The 18,613-nt window shown below is 59.7% G+C and overlaps 8 protein-coding genes across 8 annotated transcripts; 6 read left to right on the top strand and 2 right to left on the bottom strand.

Annotated features, from left to right (window-relative positions):
* Positions 1–672: 672 nt before the first annotated feature.
* On the top strand, positions 673–1,807 carry PLICBS_001882 (uncharacterized protein; the record flags this gene model as incomplete). The annotated part of the gene is made up of 2 exons (XM_018321487.2): positions 673–1,589; positions 1,690–1,807. The coding sequence occupies 2 exons, from the start codon at positions 673–675 to the stop codon at positions 1,805–1,807; spliced, it is 1,035 nt and encodes a 344-aa protein (XP_018178966.2).
* A 1,729-nt stretch (positions 1,808–3,536) lies between these two features.
* On the top strand, positions 3,537–5,429 carry PLICBS_001883 (uncharacterized protein; the record flags this gene model as incomplete). The annotated part of the gene is made up of 1 exon (XM_018321488.2): positions 3,537–5,429. One exon carries the CDS (start codon positions 3,537–3,539, stop codon positions 5,427–5,429), a length of 1,893 nt encoding a protein of 630 aa, XP_018178967.2.
* Positions 5,430–7,009: 1,580 nt separating this feature from the next.
* PLICBS_001884 (uncharacterized protein) lies at positions 7,010–8,062 on the top strand (the record flags this gene model as incomplete). The annotated part of the gene is made up of 1 exon (XM_018321489.2): positions 7,010–8,062. The coding sequence occupies one exon, from the start codon at positions 7,010–7,012 to the stop codon at positions 8,060–8,062; it is 1,053 nt and encodes a 350-aa protein (XP_018178968.2).
* A 712-nt stretch (positions 8,063–8,774) lies between these two features.
* Positions 8,775–10,737, top strand: PLICBS_001885 (uncharacterized protein; the record flags this gene model as incomplete). Its single annotated transcript, XM_018321490.2, has 3 exons — positions 8,775–9,045; positions 9,103–9,589; positions 9,651–10,737. The coding sequence occupies 3 exons, from the start codon at positions 8,775–8,777 to the stop codon at positions 10,735–10,737; spliced, it is 1,845 nt and encodes a 614-aa protein (XP_018178969.2).
* Positions 10,738–11,032: 295 nt separating this feature from the next.
* On the top strand, positions 11,033–11,797 carry PLICBS_001886 (uncharacterized protein; the record flags this gene model as incomplete). The annotated part of the gene is made up of 1 exon (XM_018321491.2): positions 11,033–11,797. One exon carries the CDS (start codon positions 11,033–11,035, stop codon positions 11,795–11,797), a length of 765 nt encoding a protein of 254 aa, XP_018178970.2.
* Positions 11,798–12,165: 368 nt separating this feature from the next.
* Positions 12,166–12,622, bottom strand: PLICBS_001887 (uncharacterized protein; the record flags this gene model as incomplete). Its single annotated transcript, XM_018321492.2, has 4 exons — positions 12,166–12,186; positions 12,257–12,274; positions 12,341–12,394; positions 12,455–12,622. The coding sequence occupies 4 exons, from the start codon at positions 12,620–12,622 to the stop codon at positions 12,166–12,168; spliced, it is 261 nt and encodes an 86-aa protein (XP_018178971.2).
* Positions 12,623–14,229: 1,607 nt separating this feature from the next.
* PLICBS_001888 (uncharacterized protein) lies at positions 14,230–15,120 on the top strand (the record flags this gene model as incomplete). The annotated part of the gene is made up of 1 exon (XM_018321493.2): positions 14,230–15,120. One exon carries the CDS (start codon positions 14,230–14,232, stop codon positions 15,118–15,120), a length of 891 nt encoding a protein of 296 aa, XP_018178972.2.
* A 173-nt stretch (positions 15,121–15,293) lies between these two features.
* Positions 15,294–18,344, bottom strand: PLICBS_001889 (uncharacterized protein; the record flags this gene model as incomplete). Its single annotated transcript, XM_018321494.2, has 1 exon — positions 15,294–18,344. The coding sequence occupies one exon, from the start codon at positions 18,342–18,344 to the stop codon at positions 15,294–15,296; it is 3,051 nt and encodes a 1,016-aa protein (XP_018178973.2).
* Between the last annotated feature and the right edge of the window lie 269 nt (positions 18,345–18,613).

The raw sequence follows: 18,613 nt of genomic DNA on the forward strand, positions 1-18,613 counted from the left end.
CTGCAAGGTGTCAGGACTGAGAGACTCAATCTTGTTGCGCTTCATCAGAGACTCAGTGCATCTATCCGGCACGGTTTTCGTTGTTTCCAATTGTTAGCGTCGCAACCTGAGCGCGTGGTGGGCTACACTCCTCGAGAACACACGAAGACAGGATTCTTCGCATGAAGGGCAGTTTCGCCGAAGAGCCTGCACACCAAGTTCTCTTCAAGAAAGCCCTTCCCACAATACTGGACGGCTCTCTGGACACCGCGGGTCATTGATCTCGCGATGCGGACCCGGCGCCAGCGGACCCGGACTTGGGGGCCCGGGATTCAGGCCCGGAAAAGTGGGACTCCGCATCTCCGCACCGGCTTCTGTGCCGTCAGACAAGACGAGTTCGCTCATCCCGCGGCGGACTTGTGCGATATCTTTCCTGGAAAGTAATGGATTCATAAGCTGGCGGCTAGCAAATTCATATCGATTGCTGGCTCCCCTCAATATGATAATAACAGTGATGGAGCGGGATTGGGGAATGCCGAGTTGAGGTTATCGTGTCCCGGCGGCGTTTGAGGCGTATAAGGAGGTCACCCTGACGACATGGCTGCATCACGACACTCATTCAGCAGAGAACTTCACTGAGATTATTACCAAGAAGTCAGCTTACCTGGACATTCGCTAGCTGCAACATTCGCGATGCCCATAATCCAGCCGTCGGTGACACCACTCCCCGAGGGCATCGACCTCACCGGCCAAGTCGCCATCGTCACGGGCGCCTCCGCAGGCATCGGCCTCGAGATATCGCGCCAGCTCCTCCAGCACAAGCTCTCCACGCTCATCCTCGCCGTGCGAAACACCTCAAAGGGAGAGACCGTTCGTGACGACCTGCTCAAGGACCAGCATGTCGCCGCCACAAACCCCCACGCGTCGGTGCACGTTCTCCGACTAGACATGGACGAATACACCAGCGTCAACGACCTCATCGCAGAGTTCAAACGCAGATTCTTCGACTTGCACATCCTCATGCTAAACGCAGGCGTGGGCCTCCCGAGGCGGGAGCACGCCGCATCGGGCCACGAGAGGAACACGCAGGTCAATTACCTGTCCAACGTGCTGCTCACGCTGGGTCTGCTGCCCGTCATGGAGGCGACCGCCGAGAAGACGGGCAGGCCCGGCAGGCTGAGCGTTACCGGAAGTAGGCTGTATGCGATGACGAGCCTGGAGAAGCGCGCACCTCTGGGCCCGAACGAGACGCTGCTCGGCCACTTTGACGACCTGGCTAGGGTGCCCGCGCTGACGGGCTACATGGACAGCAAGTTCCTGTGGATGCTTTTCCAGGCGGAGCTGACGCGGCAGTACCCTCGAGGACTGCACGGAGCGAGGGATGCTGGTGATAAGGCGACTCCTAAGATCATTATGAACACGTTCTGTCCGGGCATGGTTAACACAGGGTTCAACAATGTGCTGCCAATCTACTTTCGCCTGCCAGTCAAGGCGGTCGTCGCGCTGCGTGGCCGAAACGTTGAAAAGGCGGGCTGGATCGCGTTGAACGCGGCGGTCGTGGCTGGTGAGGAAACGCACGGGACGCTGCTGGGCGACACGGCTATCGAGGAGTGAGTTTCCCGCCCCTTGCTCACCCGCCGCAATCTCATACATTCTTACACTCATACTGCCAAATGTTTTGACCGGCAATGCTGACACAAGCTGGTGCAGGCCGTGCGCGTTCATCGTCTCGGCGGAGGGCCAAAGGCTGCAGCGCATGCTCTGGAACGAGACGATGGATGAGATGAAGCCGCTGGTGACGCTGCCCGGCTGGATGCACAAGCTGTGACAAAGTTGGCCCGTTCCCACGTGGTGAAGGAAACAGGGCTTACAGGGGCAGCACCTGAGAGTTTCAGGGACCGATGTGTGAGTGGAGGGGCGGTGGCCGTCATGCAGCGGCGGGCTTATGTTTCTATTTCTGTGATCCCTGCGCGCCCATGGGACAGAACGCTGAGGACCAGCTTACCCAGCGCCTGAACTACAGCGGACAAGGAATTGGGGTTTGGGAGAGTCAACCACTCAGGACACATGAGTTTTGAGTGATGGAATGAGATCGATGGCATCAAACCTCTCTTTGACGAGCGCGAAATATTTACCTCTCTAGCCTTGAGAGCAGATTCAAAGCCCGAGAGGGGTTCTGACTGATCGTGCACACTGCGAACGGGGAGCTTGGGGTTTCAGAGCGACGGGACATGAAGCAAAGGACAGATCAGATAGCTTGGGGGAATGGCGTTGCAAGACCTTTTGCACCACGGATGAGGCTTCTGGTCGATCATGAGTATTTGTTTCGAAAATGGGGGAGCATTCATCGCCCGATGGATTGCAAACGTGCTGAATGGATTGCCTGTCAGCGAGCGAAACGGCGACGCAGGCATTTGATCGCCACAGATTGCCACTGAGACGGGCCAATAGTCCACCGCACACAGCCCTCCAGCATCAACTGGTGATAATTCCACAGAAGCCGAGTATGACCATGGACCTCTGAGCGTACCCTGGCCCGAGCACAGACCTTCCCAATTAAGCATATCGACAAGTCTCGGGTGCGATCGAGAACCCCGTCCTCCAATTCTGCTACCCCGACGGGCTGACCCGATCACTGCGATCATCAATTACAGAGAGTAAGCTGAATGCCGCATCGTGCCTACCAGACCTGTTCAGGAACTCTTGGGGGCCAGCGTGCTGATGATGACATTGGCCCAGTTATGAGGGGGAGGGGCGTCATGCAGGTCCCTGGAGGCTGTCCCCGCGCTGGGCTGAGAGTGCCTGGTCGGCCCTGGATCGGGTCAGCAACGAGATCGTTCCAGAGAGCCGTCCGCCGATCACCCGGCCGGCGTGCAAAAATAGAAGCACCCTCGGAGGCGGCTTATGTTCCGACAACGACGGATGAAGCCATCGCAACTGCTGACGCTTGAAGCAGCAACACCGTTGACTTTTTCCATAGCGAAAGCTCGACCGTCATCGGGAACCAAGAGTCGAACATTGGCAGCGCATACTGCAAAGCACTGTACATGTAGCGGGCACTCAGACGCGCCACTGACTCTTACACCACCGAGATGGTACCCGGGCCACCTTGCGCATGTATTGACACACACACTGCATGTCCTTCCATGTCGCCTTGCTGCATTTGGCGGTGACCTGCACATCTCCTTCCGGAATAGACTGCGAGACCATGACCCCCAATGCCCTCAGCTGGTTGTACCGCACAAGGTGTCATTGTCCAGGTCTCCACAGCTCCTGTCCAACGTGGTGTTTCACGCTTCATCCACTGCACCTGACATTCTAAATGGGGAAGACGCAGGATTACCCGACAAGATGTAACCCCAGGAGCTGAAGCATTGTGCACTCGTTGGCCTCGGCGAGGATATAAGGCGGATTGCTCTCGCCACAGAGTGCATGACTTATCTGCCATCAAGTCGAAACACCCCAGCGGCAAAAAGCCAACATACCCTTTCCTTTTTTTCTCATCTCCTTGGTTATAGTCTTTTCTCCCTTTCCTATATTCACTCCTTACCAGCACCATGAGGTTCACCGTCGCCTCCGCCGTGGCTGTCCTGGCCGCCACTGCCGTGGCACTACCCACATCGAAGCGCGATGACTCGGACACAACCAACGACGTCTCGACCCCGGAGCGCCGCGTTGCAAAGGAATGCACTCCTGAAATCACGGATCAGCTGCTCTTGCGCACCCCCATGGACGACTTCCAGAAAGCGCGAAAGGCCGCCGACCCGTCCGACTGCAACTGGGAGTCGGACAACTGCTCCAAGTCACCCGACCGGCCCGCCGGGTTTGACTTCACGCCCAGCTGCCAGCGCCACGACTTTGGCTACCGGAACACCAAGGCGCAGAAACGCTTCGACAGCATGAAGGACAAGATCGACGACAACTTCAAGAGGGACCTCTACGAGTACTGCGACAAGAACAAGCACGAGTGGAACCGCTTCAAGTACCACGAGTGCAAGATCTTTGCCAAGACCTACTACGAAGCCGTCAAGAGGTTTGGAAAGCGCGAGGACGGCGTGGAGGACGAGATTGTGGCCCGCGATGAAGGCTTCTTTGGCGCGGACGACGCCGCCGAGTTTGACGACCTCGTCGAGCGCGATCTGGAAGAGACCGAGTTCAGTGAACTTGAGACGCGCGATGTTTCCGAGGATGTTGAGTTCAACGAAGTTGAGGAGCGCGATATTGCCAGCGAAGATGGCGAGTTTGCCGATGTGATTGAGCGCGACGTCACGGAAGATGTCGAGTTCAACGAGGTCGTGGAGCGGGATGTCGATGAGAGCGAGTTTGCCGAGCGCCACATTGCCGACGATGCCGAGATTGTGGCTCGCGATGTTGAGGGCGAAGACGACAACGACTTTGCCGAACGCGACGTTACAGAAGACGCCGAATTCAACGAGGTCGTTGAGCGCGACGTCGACGAGAGCGAGTTTCTTGAGCGCGACGTTACGGAAGATGCCGAGTTCAACGAAGTGGTCGAGCGCGATGTTGAAGGCGAGGAGGACGACGACTTTGTCAAGCGCGACAACAGCGAGGACGCCGAGTTCAACGAAGTCGAGGAGCGCGACATTGCCAGCGAAGACGGCGAGTTTGCTGATGTCATCGAGCGCGACGTGGCCGAGGATGAGACCCTTGACGAGCTCGTTGAGCGCGATGTTTCAGAGGATCTCGAGTTCAACGAGGTTTTCGAGCGCGACGCCGGTGACGAGGGTGACGACTTTGCTGAGAACGTTGAGCGCGACGTCACCGAGGACACTGAGTTTGACGAGGTTGTCGAGCGCGACGTGGCAGAGGATGCCGAGTTTGATGAGCTTGTGGAGCGCGATGTGTCTGAGGATGCCGAACTTGACGAGCTTGTGGAGCGCGATGTCACCGAGGATGTCGACTTCAACGAGGTCGTCGAGCGCGACGAAACCGAGGACTTCGAGCTCAATGAGATCGTTGAACGTGACGTTTCGGAGGACCTCGAATTTGACGAGGTCGTTGAGCGCGATGTGTCCGAAGAAGACGGCGACCTTGAGACACTCGTTGAGCGTGACGTCTCTGAGGATGCTGAGTTCAACGAGTTCGCTGAGCGCGACGTTTCCGAAGACGCCGAGTTTGACGAGGTCGTTGAGCGTGATGTGAGCGAGGATGCCGACTTCAACGAGGTTGTTGAGCGCGATGTGTCTGAAGAGGAGGTCGAGTTTGAGCCACTCGTTGAGCGCGACGTTTCCGAGGACGCCGAGTTCAATGAAGTCGTTGAGCGTGATGCTGATGACGAGGACCTCGAGCTGGACACCCTCGTTGAGCGTGATGTTGCCGAGGATGCCGAATTCGTCGAGCGCGACGTCAGCGACGACACCGACGACGACGTCGTAAAGCGCGAGGACGAGTTTGTCGGCTACGATGCGGATCCTGTCGACGTAGAATAAGCGCTCTGGTTTATGCGCATTTGGAATTGACGGCAGCGGGGAGCGATTTACTGTACATCATCACATTTTTACATATGAGTTTCCACGACCAAAACGGATGGCGTTTGGGACGTTTGCATAGTTGAAAGCAAGACAACATTTAAAAACATCTGTGATTGTACTTCCGTGAACATGTCTGCTTGAATATGTCCGACTTGGGTTTTCTGATTTGAGAAGCCAATAGGCAGTACACTTACCACCGCGTGTTATGTACAACCGCACGTTGGGGCTAATCTAACTTGAAGCAATGGCTCTCGTTTGGACAGCTCTGATTGATAGCTGTCTGTGCATTTGGACTGATGTTGGACGCGAGGCAAAGATCTGACGCCACCGCCGCGGGAACCATGGTCATGATAGGCTTGAAAATACAGATTGCCGACAGATCGGCCTCTTTCTGGTGTAGTGGCTTCGCTTCTGACGGGTCTTCCCGGTAGTCCTTGCAACGGATAGCGCCTGGGATAATGCCTGCCAGGAGCGCAGCTCCAGTACAAAGACATCAGAGGCATCAATTGCACTCGTAGCGAACACATTCACCTGTTGGTACGTGGCGACGCCAGTAGACGCGATGTGAACGTACCGACTAGCATGACAACAGACGCTCCTACCAGATTGCAACAGACCCTACTTTACCATTGAAATGCGACTTCGCCAGCAAGTGAGATGAGATGTTGCTCCGGAGTTGAAAGCGACGTTGTCAGATGCGACAGGCTGCTGGAATGATCAAACCGGAGGTCATGTCCGTGGCACAAGGCAGCTCCGCCTCCGAGTCCGTGCCGAGAGCCGGGAGGCCGGGTTTGTCGGGGAAATGTGGGGCCGCCTGATCCCAGGAGTCCGGGCATCGATGTGCCCAGGATACAATGTGCGACACCCGATCGGACATCGATGGAGCACGTCACTCGTGGCCATGCACAAGCGCAAACACTGACTTTGAGATGTCAATTGAATCGTCGATGCTTCTCCGGCCCTTGTCACATCTCAATCCGTGAACATGTAGCTAGCCTCAATGGCCAGCAATGCAGACTAAACATTCGCATCGTAGCTCCCTCCTGTAGCCGCGACACTCGGCCCGAGAGTCCATCTGCCAAGACCTTTTCTTCGCCGCGCACGGAAACACCAAAATTGGTGCTGTCGTGGCCCCGGCAAGGCAGCTGCTTATTGCCAGGCGCGCAGGGCAAGCTGTATTGTGGATGCCTGGTGTAAGCTAACGCGTCCCTCGGCTCTTAAATCGCAGCCTGGAGGTGCGGCGGCTGGCTGGACGCGGAGCTTAAATCTCGCGACTCCGCGAAAGAAAAAAAAGAGAGTTGCATGAAACAAAGTCACACAGGGGCGAGACGGCAGGCAAAGGCGATATGAGTCACTCTGCCGTGATTTCGCCGCCGGCAGCAGTAGCAGCAGAAGCTCATCGTGGCCACTGGCAGTCATCGCATCATCAAGATCTGGCCTTGCTGCCGCGAGGATACACAAAGCGGCTTGCTTTTGCCGTGGGGACCGCCGGGGCCGTGGCCGCGGACGCCGTCAAACTCAAGCCCTCCCCACACGCCATGGCCTTTCGGCTCGCAGATCTCCCTCCTGAGATCCGACACCTAATCTGGGATGCGACCCTCCCGGAGCGCCGCGTCTTTCACGTTAGCGACTGCGCCAAGATAGCCTACCCCAACCCGGAGGAGAAGGGGGACGAGGACGAGGAGGCGGAGGCGGAGGCGGAGGCGGAAGAGGAGCAGCACGAGGACGGCATCGACTCGTCCGGCATGGCCACCTGGCAGCCAGAGCCCGGCGAGCGGACCTTTGACTTTTACATCCGCCACGCTCCTCCCTTGGCAACCCAAATCTGCCGCGAGTCCCGCATGGTCGCCCTGTCGTCGGGATTCTTCTTCCTCTCGCCCAGCAGCAGGTCGATTGTCAGGCCGCCGTCGCCCGGGGCATGGTTCAATCCCCGGCGAGACATGCTCTACCTTGACCGCAACATGCGGCACCGAATCAAGGCCGAGCCGCGGCTGCACGTCGCCGGCATGGACAGGGTTCTTCACGTCGGCGTCGAGTGGCGGGCGTGGTTCCGCGACATTCCTCGCCTGCGCGAGGGCCAGGACATGTGCCCGCACTGGCGGGCGGCGCTGGAGCCGCTGCTGCTGTGCTGCCCGCGCGCCGAGACGGTCAGCTTCGTGCTCCCGCGGGTGCGTCACGTCGGCGGCGTCACGTTTGGAAGGGAGCCCTACGGCGCGGCGCAGTACCCCTGCGACCTGGCGCCACTGCCGGACGGCATCCAAGTGCCGTGGGAGAAGCTGCCGCAGCTGGCGCCGGGAGCCGCCCTCGGGACGCCCGGGCTGGCGCTGTCGCTGACGGGGGGCACGAGCACGCTCACCGAGTGGAGGACCATCCGGCGCGAGATGGAGATGGCTCTGGACTCGCTCGGGCGGCGTGACAAGGGAGCAGCAGCGGAAATGAGCCGTGAATGGGGCCGAGCGCTGCTGGCCACGCAAGGGAGACGACGTGGAAGAAGGGCGCCGTCGTCCACAAGCGTGAGAGGCTGGTGGCTGCTGCGACCCGGGGCGCCGACCAACTACGAGCAGCAGCAGGTCCGAGAGTTCTTGTCTTGAGTCGGAGATGGGGATTTGCCCATGCCAAGATGTCGCCGAATACGATACGATATCCATTGGCTCCGGCATGGTGTTGCGAGCAAGGCCCTCCCCCGTCGCCGGAGCAGTACTAGCTTGGCCGTCAGGCCGGACGGCAGACAGGCCTAGCGTTCCAATCCCGCTCTCAGCTAGCCCGAGGGCTCCAATTCAGCTGCGGCCTGCACGTTGCTTTGCCGCTGGGTTTCATGTAAGCTGAGCTGTCACCGCGTTAGCCCCAGTTGAGTCGTTGACTCTAGGCGACGCCACGCCGCAACGCTTTACGTCAACGAAGCAACTCTTGCGCCACGAGGAAGCTCCGCGCCACAACCACAAACTCTCTCGCAGCATCTAATCACCAGATCCCAGACGGGATTTGCGCTGCAGGGCCCGGCCCCCGTGGAATGTGCAGAAGCAAGGCGGAGCTGCTTGTGTTGGCGGATGACCTGATCCGAGCAAGGACCAAAAAGAGGGCAACGATGGAGCGCCCGCGGAGGCGATCGAGGGGCCGACGACCCCGTCTGGACGGCCGCCTGAAAAAACCCAGACAGTGTCTTAGTCTTGGATGCAAATTTAGAGGCCCTGGGGAGGGGGATCGACGCAGGATATATCAACAATCCAGACATCTCGCCATTGTATTCACACCATTGTATGTTGTGCTGCGGTTCTCTTTCCCCATGACTGACCCGAGCCCGCCATGCTTTCGTGCAAGGACCTGTTCGTCTTTGCTCTGGCCGCGCTGGCCTGGACGGCACTCGCGGCCGCATCATCAAGTGGACGCAGCAATGGCACAAGAGAGTACAACATCCGCCTGTCGTGGGAGCAGAATGATCTCGCCGGGGTGCCCAGGAAGATGATGCTCGTCAACGGGCAGTCTCCTGGGCCGGTGATGGAGCTGGACCAGGACGACTGGGTGGTTGTCAATCTCATCAACGACACTCCCTTTAACACGTCAATACATTTCCATGGTAAGAATCCTTCAGAATATGTCAGATGAGCATGAGGTCTCACACAAACACATGCAGGCATCGAAATGCACCAGACGCCATGGGCCGACGGCGTCCCCGGCGTGACACAGCACCCCGTTCACCAAGGCATGACATTTACCTACCGCTTCCGCGCGACGCAATACGGCAGCTTCTGGTACCACTCGCACCTCCAAGGCCAAATCGAAGACGGATGCTACGGCGCGATAACGATTCACCCCCGAGCCGGCGACCCGAAGCCGTTCCACCTCATCGCCGGCGGAGACGCAGACGTGCAGAAGGCGCTGGAGGACGCCGAGGCCCAAGTATACCCGCTGCTGATTGCGGACCTGACGCGGCTCGAGTCCAACACGAAATGGAAGATGTCCGAGGAAGCCGGAATAGAGGTGTCGTGCTACGATGCGCTGCTCTTCAACGGCAAGGGGCGAGTGACGTGTCTGCCCCCGGACGAAATGGCGGCCAAGATGAGCCCGACGACGCAGCGCGACCTGGCGCTGGTGCCGGGGTCGAAGCTGACGGACAAAGGGTACGTCTCTTTTTCACCTGCTTTACTGCTTCACTGCTTCATATACTGACACGTGGGACAGGTGTCTGCCAGCCAGGGTCATGGCCGCATTTGGCGGCGACGCCAACGCCCTCAGGCAAGACAAGGTCATCCCGGGCGTCTTTGAGGGCTGCAAGGAGACGGAAGGCGCCACGGAGGTTATCAACGCAACGTACAGAGGCGACGGGGCGCACGATTGGATCGCCATAGACCTGATCGGGGCGACCAACTTTGCCACGCCCGTCGTGTCCATCGACGGGCACGACATGTGGGTGTACGCCATGGACGGGTCGTACATTGAGCCGCAAAAGGTGCAGATCATCAACATGGCCAACGGCGAGCGGTACGGCGTCCTGGTGAAGCTCGGCGGCGCGGGGCAGTTCAAGATCCGCGCCAACTCCAACACGGCGGCGCAGATGATTGTCGGCAACGCGGTGCTCAACGTCGAAGGACAGCAGTCCGGCAACTCGGCCAAGAAGGAGGCCAAGGCGTACATTGACATAGTCGGCAACCCGACGTCCAAGGACCTCGTCATCTTCGACCAGGCCATCGCGCACCCCTTCCCGCCCGCGCCCGTCGCGCAGCGCGCCGACGCCACCTTTGTGCTCAACATGCGTCTCGACGGCGCGAGCTACCTCTGGGCGCTCAACAGCTCGCGGCTGCAGCCCATGGCCTTCTTCGACGCGCGGCCGCCCGTGCTGTTCAACCCCAAGCCGTGGGAGCACGACAACGTGACCATCACGACGCGCAACGGCACGTGGGTCGACCTGGTCTTCCTGTCGAGCGTGTACCCGATGCCGCCGCACCCGATCCACAAGCACGGCAACAAGATGTTCCAGATCGGCTCCGGGCAGGGCGACTGGCGGTGGGCCAGCGTCGAGGAGGCGCTGCGCGACGTGCCGGGCCAGTTCAACCTGCGCGACCCGCCGCAGAGGGACGGCTTCCTGTCGCTGCAGGCGACCAAGGGACGCAACTGGGTGGTGGTGCGGTACGAGGTGGTGAACCCGGGCGCGTGGCTGCTGCACTGCCATATCAACAACCACATGATGGGCGGCATGATGATGATTATACAGGACGGCGTGGATGCGTGGCCGGTGAAGCCGAATGAGCATGGGCATGGTACATATTGAAGCTGGTTATTATTGCTGGAAAGCCTTGGTACACATTTGACTACATACACAAGTTGGTTTATATAATTATAATTTGATGGTACAGCTTGTACATAAGACTGCATGTCTCACAGCCGCTGGCGATGTCATAGACGAAGATCAGGCGGAGGGGGCCGGTGGCTCCACATCCAAGGCTGCATGACCTGACTCCAACTCGCATCTCACTCACTCTCACTCACGGCTCGTCATCACAGATTTCAAGCCTGATTAAAACCTCGTCGCATATGACAGATAGCGGCGTTCCGAGGACAGAATCATGGCGGGAGCAAACGGCACTCAAGACGGTGACAAGATGGCACCAACAGAGACAACCGTGAGCCCCTCATCCGCTCCTTCAACACCGTTACACAACCCGGCCGTGAACCCAGCCCACCTCCCAGTACAGTCCCAGCTCGACCTCCTGCGCCGCATCCTATCCACCAACCCAACGCTGCTGTGCGTCCTCCATCTCACCGCGCAGCTCCGCCTCCCCAACTGGTACCTCGCCGGGGGCGCCATCTCCCAGACCATCTGGAACTACATGTCGGGCCACGCCCCAGAGATGGGCATCCGCGACTACGACCTCGTCTACTACGACGCCACGGACCTGTCGTGGGAGGCCGAGGACGCCGTCATCCAGCGCGCGCGGCGCCTGTTCCAGGACGCGGGGGGCCTGGCGGCGGCGGCGGACGTCGAGATCCGCAACCAGGCGCGCGTGCACCTCTGGTACGGGGACAAGTTTGGCGTCGAGTGCGCGCCGCACGGGAGCGTCGAGGCGGCCATTGACTCGTGGATCTCGACGAGCGCCATGGTCGGCGTCCGGCCGCGTCTGCGCGACGACGACGTTGCAGGGGAGGACGGCGGCGATGGCATCATGGACGTGGAGTGGGACGTCTACGCCCCGAGGGGCCTGTCCGACTTCTTCAACATGGTGGTCAGGCCGAACCCCGTGCTGGGCAGGCGGGAGCAGTACATGAAAAAGGTGGTGCGCTGGCAGCAGCACTGGGACAAGCTGGTGATAGAGCCGTGGCCGCATGCATGATGGCGGGGGATGGTGTATGCTTTGGCGTAAGCGGGCTGGATTGTCGTTGGGCTCGACTCAGAAGACAGCTGTAGACTATATACTTTTAAGCATACGCCAAGTTTCCAATTATAGTTGTCAATCTTTTATCGTCAACAGAAAGCACTGCTCTTCCGCACGTCGTGTATGACCGCCCCGGAATTAGAGGCACGTCACGGTTTAAGAGCGCGGCGAGTAAATTAGTGTATTAGGGTGACTATAAACCACCGAGAGCATCGACCTCGATCGCCTCATTACCACAAGGAGGAGTTGCAGCATATCAACTCTGCAGCCTCCCCTCCGCGCTTCCCAAACGAGGGCAGCAGCACCCCGGAGCACCCAGGCGCGGCTTACTGGCACCCAGCGTCCTTCTATAACAGTGACATTACGTGAGTATCGTGTCGATAACGTCGCAGCTTTACTAATGATCAGGAAACGTACGATGCAGTCCTTGGCAACCTGTAGCGAGAGTTAGTACCTGATAAGCTGGCCTCGAGCAAGGCTGGAACAGGGGCAACAACTTACATGGTAGCAGGGGCAGAACCGAGCGACGTCGACGGGGCACAGCGTGTCGACGTGCTGAGCGCGGCACTCAGTTTCCTACAGATGATCAAATCGTCAGCTTCCGCGCAGACGGACACATGTGCTCGGGGTTGGGGTCAGGTAGAGATGAGGCGTCGAGTGGTCGGTCACCTTCTGGGTGCAGGCGGCGGCGATGCCAGCGCACTGGTCCGCCCGCTCGGAGAGCACGGGGCTGGCCGAAACGGCGGCCACGAGGACGACGAGGAGAGCTGCGACGGCCTTCATGATGGGCTTCTGGGATAAGAGATAAAAGGGTTCGGATAATGAGATGTGTTGCGTGACAAGGGGATACGAGGAGGGTTTCCGTGACCGGGCTGCGCGCCGCAGCGGGCAGCTGGCACTTTCATTTATACGCATGGTTTCTACGCCGGCCGTTGCGCACTCGATCGCCCGTCTGGCCGTTTCGTCGATGACATTACGTTTGCAGGCCGGCAGTGTGAGTGTCTCACCTGGACGGGCCACGGCGCCACGGTGACGATGACCTCGTGAGGGCGGTTGCGGTCTTCGTGGCGTTGAGACCTTGCTCCTCCGCCCACTCACACCCATCTACTACTACTCGTTCTTGACTTTAGTGCTCTTCTCGTAGTGGTCTACTTTCCTTCGGACGAGTGCGTCCGGAAGGTGCGAGGAGATGGGGATGGTACTGGGGATGGGCATTCCGAGGGCCCGGTGGGGGAATATGAATCAGACATGTTGCAGCCCCCGTGGTTGAAAAGCTATCGCGGTTGGAATGCGCGTGCTGCCCGTCCGCGTGATTGGCTGCGAGGAGGGGAGAGCCGATCCCAGCCTTGCGATGGCCCGAGAACGGTCGTGGGCTTTTCGGGATTTGTTGTAAACAGTCAAACGGTCCAACGCCTCGCTGCGATCGGCCGGGAAGCTCATCAATCTGCATCAACACTACCGGCTGGCTAGTTGCGTTAGCTTGCCAGGGCGGGATTGCTGCCTGGTCTGACCATGAGGCATCTCACCGCGTGGAATGGCAGGCCGTCGTGAACACTAAGCTGCCAGGAAACTGAGAAAACTTAATGAATAACGAAGTAGTGGGTTGTCTGAAAAGCCCTCTGCTGGCCATCGTAATCTGTAATGACCTGGGTGGTGGCTTCGCAAGAACTGGCGATGGTGCCTGCATGCAGAGCCTGCCGGCACCGACGCCATCCACATGGGCACATGTATGGTCCTAGTAACTGAGCACGTGGAGAGAGAAGATCAAGCACCACCACCTGCGTCACCCCCCGGCATGGCATTCAGTGTAATGATGCAGTTGGCCAGCTCATTCCACGAGGGAGGGCAGCCTCTAGAGTCCAGGCGATCGCACAGACAAGCACACAAGCTCCAGTTTAGCCTCGACTTACACGAGGCAGGCACTTCAGGCACCCGCTGTGTCCATGGCAACGACGGGACAAGAGGTGCCTAGAAGACAGCCAGTCAGCCCTGTAAAAATTCGATCCGCCTCAACTCTGACGGAGAATTCACAGCGAGCGTCCGGCCCCCCCCCCTGCGCCGTGAAGCTGACGGGACGGGGCAGACGGCGCAACTTGGGCGGCCGCCATCGTGCTACTGCACCTTGCCGTCTGCCTGGCACTGCCCCCCGGCGCTGGGATCAATGAATGGATCACCGCAAGATGAGCAGACCAGGCATCAGCAACAACACTCTGTCCTTGCCCGGCGGCTCAGCAAGGAGGAAACTTATTTATCAACCTGTAGCAGCAGCTGGTCATCATTACATGTAGTATATAATTTTATTGTATTCGCTCCATCTCAATTGACCCAGGTCGCGGCACTGCCAAGTCACACATAGTAGTACTGCCTGCCCTCCCGCCATCACCACCGCCATGGGCATCCTCGACACCCTCGGGCTGCAGAGCAAACCGAAAGCCCAGCCCAGTGGCGGACCCGTGCAAGTGTCGTACACGTCCAACCCCGTCCCCATACCGGACGACTTCCTCACCACACCCCCCTCGTCCTCCCGGCCCGTCTCCTCCCACCCCATCGACTTCGCCGCCTCGCCGCTCCCGGAGCACGCCGGCCGCGTCGCCATCGTCCTGCGCGACGTGCTCTCCCCCGGCGAGTGCGCGCAGCTCATCGCCCTCGCCGAGGCGTCCGTCCCGCGCGACTCATCCTCTTCCTCCTCAGCAGAGTCGGCCTGGCGCCCCGCGCTCATCAACATCGGCAACGGCTACGAGGCCCCCGCGCCGGGCTACCGCGTCAGCGACCGCATCGTCTGGGACCAGCAGGACCTCGTCGATCGGATATGGCGCCGCTGCGCGCAGGCCCCCGGCGTCGCGCAGACGCTCGCGCGCGTGCCCGCCGACTGGCGCGACGGCGACGGCGAGTGGCGCCTCAAGGGCATGAACCGGCGGATGCGCTTCCTGCGGTACGGGCCGGGGCAGTACTTCAAGCCGCACTGCGACGGGCCGTACTGGTACTTTGAGGAGGATAGCGGGCGCGAGGTGCGCACCCACTACACGGTGCATCTCTACTTGAATGATTCGAAAGCCGAGTCACCGACGGGCGAGGGCCATGTTGGCGGGGCTACGTCGTTCCTCTCGCGCGACGGGACGAAGAGGCTGGACGTGAATCCCAAGGCGGGGAGTGTGTTAATCTTCCAGCACGAGGGGCTGCTCCACGAGGGCGCGATGCTGGACAGCGGCGTCAAGTATACCGTGAGAATGGACGTGCTGTATAGGTGGGAGCCTGAGCAGGAATCCGGCAACCAGGGATAGCCAACATAAGTAGCATTTGGTAGAGTAAACCTCTAATATCATCATCGCTGATAACCATCTTCTTGACCACGGGCTCTTGCCTGTGAATGTGCAGCGCCACTCTTATCATCGTCACTCTGGCATGTTCTCGCCTTCCGATTACTTCAACTTGTAAATGCGCAGCGCCGGTCCCGTCATCGCTGCTTGGGCATCTTCTTCTCCTCCATGGCCTCGATATCCTTTTGCTTGTGGAAGTGCGGCGCCAGCTCCGCCAGCCAGCGCGCCTCAATGGGCATCACGCTGCGCATGTACTCCTTGGTCGTCTGCACCAGCTCAAAGTACACCACCATCTTCTCGGGCGGGTCGACCGACATGAGCACGCTGCTCGGGTGGATCCACACGCTCGTATTGTTCTTGACGGTCCGGTACCCGTCGCCGCTCTTCTGCAGCCGCGCCGCGTTGGGGAAGAAGCCCGCCGTGATGGCGCGCTTGATGGGCCGCAGGTTGGACGCGCCGCAGCTCGACGGCGCCACCTCGACGCGCTCGCAGAGCTTGGCCAGCTGGTCGCGCACGTCGCGGGCCCGCGTCAGAGACCGCTGCTGCAGGAAGTTCTCGCGCGCCCACACGGGCGAGAAGTCGCTGTCGACCCACTGGTTCCAGACGTTAAGCAGGGTGACGTGGTCACCGCCGTCCTTGATCGTGAATCGGTTGCGCGCGCTGTCGGCGTGAATTTTCTTGTCCTTGGGCCGGAAGAAGAGCGCCGACGCCTCGCCCAGCATCGACACGATGGACAGCACCTCGTCCACGCACCCTTCCTTGTCCGCCGCCAGCACCGCCTTGGCCAGCATCGGGTCCGTCGGAAATTCGGCCATCTGGCGGCCGAGCTTGGTCATCTCGCCCTTATGGTTCAGCGCCTGCAGCGCGAAGAGCTGGTTTAGCGCGCCGATGAGTGCCTCCGTAGGCGGCGGGTCCATGAACTCAAAGTCGAGCAGCTCGTTGATGCCGAGCGACTTGAGCTGCAGCACCACGCCGTTCAGGTTGGTCCGTTGGATTTCTGGAGTTGTAGACTCGTCCATCTCGTTCATGTACGCAAATTTGGTGTACAGGCGGAAGCACTTGCCGGGACCAACACGCCCAGCACGACCGCTGCGCTGGTTGGCCGAGGCGCGCGAGCAAGGCACGGCGACGAGGTTGGACATGCCCGTCGCGGGGTTGTAGATGTTCTCCTTGACGTAACCAGGGTCGATGACATAGACGATACCATCGATTGTCAAACTGGTCTCGGCAATGTTGGTGGCGAGGACGACCTTGCGGGCGCCCTCGGGCGTCGGCTCAAAGATCTTTGCTTGCAATTCGGACGGGAGGTTGGCGTAGATGGGACAGATGACGAGCTCCTTGATGCGGCCGCCCAGCTTCCTTGCCGTCTCGGAGATCTCGAGCTCCGCCGCCTCGATCTCGTCTTGACCAGTGAGGAAGATAAGGATATCGCCCTTGCCCTGCGTGGTGTGGATCTGGAAGGTGGTCGTGATGGCAGCCGCCAGGTAGTTGGCCTCTGGTGCGGGGGTATAGTAGATGTCGACAGGGTAGCGTCGGCCGGGGATGTTGAAGATGGGGGCGTCGTCAAAATACTCCGAGAACTTGGTGGCGTTCATGGTCGCAGACGAGATGAGTAGCTTGAGATCCGGCCTCTCCCGTGCGAGATCCTTGACGAGAGCCAGCAGAATGTCCGTGTGGACTGTCCGCTCGTGGGCCTCGTCAATCATGAGCGCCGAGTATCCCGCGAGATCCGGCTCCGTCATAAACTCTCGGAGCAGCATACCGTCCGTCATGTACTTGAGAATCGTCTTGTCGCTCGTGTTGTCCTCGAAACGAATCGAGTAGCCGACCTCGCTTCCCACCTTGACACCCACCTCGTCGGCCACGCGAGCGGCCACGCTCATGGCAGCGACTCGGCGGGGCTGCGTGCAGCCGACTTTTAACCCGTTCTTGGTATATCCGGCCTCGTGCAGGTACTGCGGCAGCTGAGTCGTCTTGCCGCTACCAGTCTCACCGACGATAACCAAGATCTGGTACTGCTCCAGTGCCTCCAGGAACTGATCACGGTACTGGTAGATGGGCAGACTTTTGCGCGTCTCCTGGATCGACAGCGCCTTCTTCTCGGCGGCCTCGATCTGCGCGTCCAGGAACATTTGCTCCTTGGTCTTGGCCAGGTTCTTGCCCTCTCCGGCCATCTTAGAGTCGAGGTTCCATTGGATGTACTGCGCGTCGTCCAGGACGTAGTCGTAGGTTTCGTTGACCCTCTCAGCAATCTTGACCTGCGCCTTGGCCTTGGCCGTCTGCTCGCGCTCCCACTCCTCGTGCTCCGTGACGAACTTTTCCTGGCCATACTCGTCGCGGTCGACGTATCGCTTGTACATGGCCTCTTCCTTTTTCTTGCGATCCAGCTTTCCCTTTTCCGTGATGTAGTCTTCGGGCATCATGTAGCCGTCTCGGTGGTCGTCGATCTTGAGCCGCTCCTCGGCCAGCCGCAGGATCTCGCGGTTCTTGGCAAACTCTGCCTTTTCCTTGTCGGAGAGGCGCACGCCGCTGCGCAGCTCGGCCGTCTCCTCGGCGACCTGCTTCCGCAACAGGGCCAGGCGCTCCGTCTCGCGCTTCTTGAGGTATTCTTGCCGTGATCGCTCTCGAAGGTCGGGTAGCGCCGCGTCCCTAGCTTTGGCGTCGTCGGCCAGCCGCTGCCTTGACGAGGATTCACCGTCGCGCTGGTTCTTCTTGGACCGCCCCTCATCCTTTTCTCTCAGCCGCTTGGCAAACGCCTCTCGCTCTTCGATGTCTTTCTGGCGTGCGAGTTCCTCCTTGGCGCCATCAGAGAGGTCCTCTTCCAGGGGCTCGTCGTGGCTCAGCTTGACTCTCTTGCTGGCCGACTCCTCAAACTCGGGAGCGCCGTCGTCCTGGGCATCGGGCTCGTCCGATGGCGGCTCCTCGTCACCCCAGCGGTCGTCAAAGTCTGCTTCCGCATCGCGCCGTCGGTACGTCTTGGAGCGGCCGCTGTCGTGGCGATGAGAGGATGAGCGCGGGGATCTCGAGCGCGAGCGGTCGCGCCTCGGTCTTGAGGAACGCGAGGATTTGTCGTCTCGTTCTCGGTCGCGGTCGCGCGACCGATGCTTGTGCTTTTTCTCCTTGGCGACTTTTTGAGGGCCGACCTCGTCGTCTTCCATCGGGAGGAAGGCATACTTTTTGGAGCTCATGGCGGCGGCTGTCGATCGATGCGAAGGACGAGGGGAGGGTGAAGCAGCACGTCCGTCGGCGACAACGGCGCGCTTCTTATAGTTTCACTGTCGTCGTATTGCAGCCTATCGTCCTCGTGGCTCGTGGAATGGAGTTGACGACGCCCGCCTGAGGAGACGAACAAAGCTGGCCGTTGGTGCCTTCGGCCAGGCAGGAAGGTGCTTTCAGTTGCACTTGCAGTTGCCAGGCGCAGGCAGCTCTTGCGGCTGGAGGTCACAGAAAGTTGGCG

Source organism: Purpureocillium lilacinum (genome assembly GCF_023168085.1).
Source record: "Purpureocillium lilacinum CBS 284.36 DNA, scaffold_2, whole genome shotgun sequence".
NCBI classification, from domain to species: Eukaryota; Fungi; Ascomycota; class Sordariomycetes; order Hypocreales; family Ophiocordycipitaceae; genus Purpureocillium; species Purpureocillium lilacinum.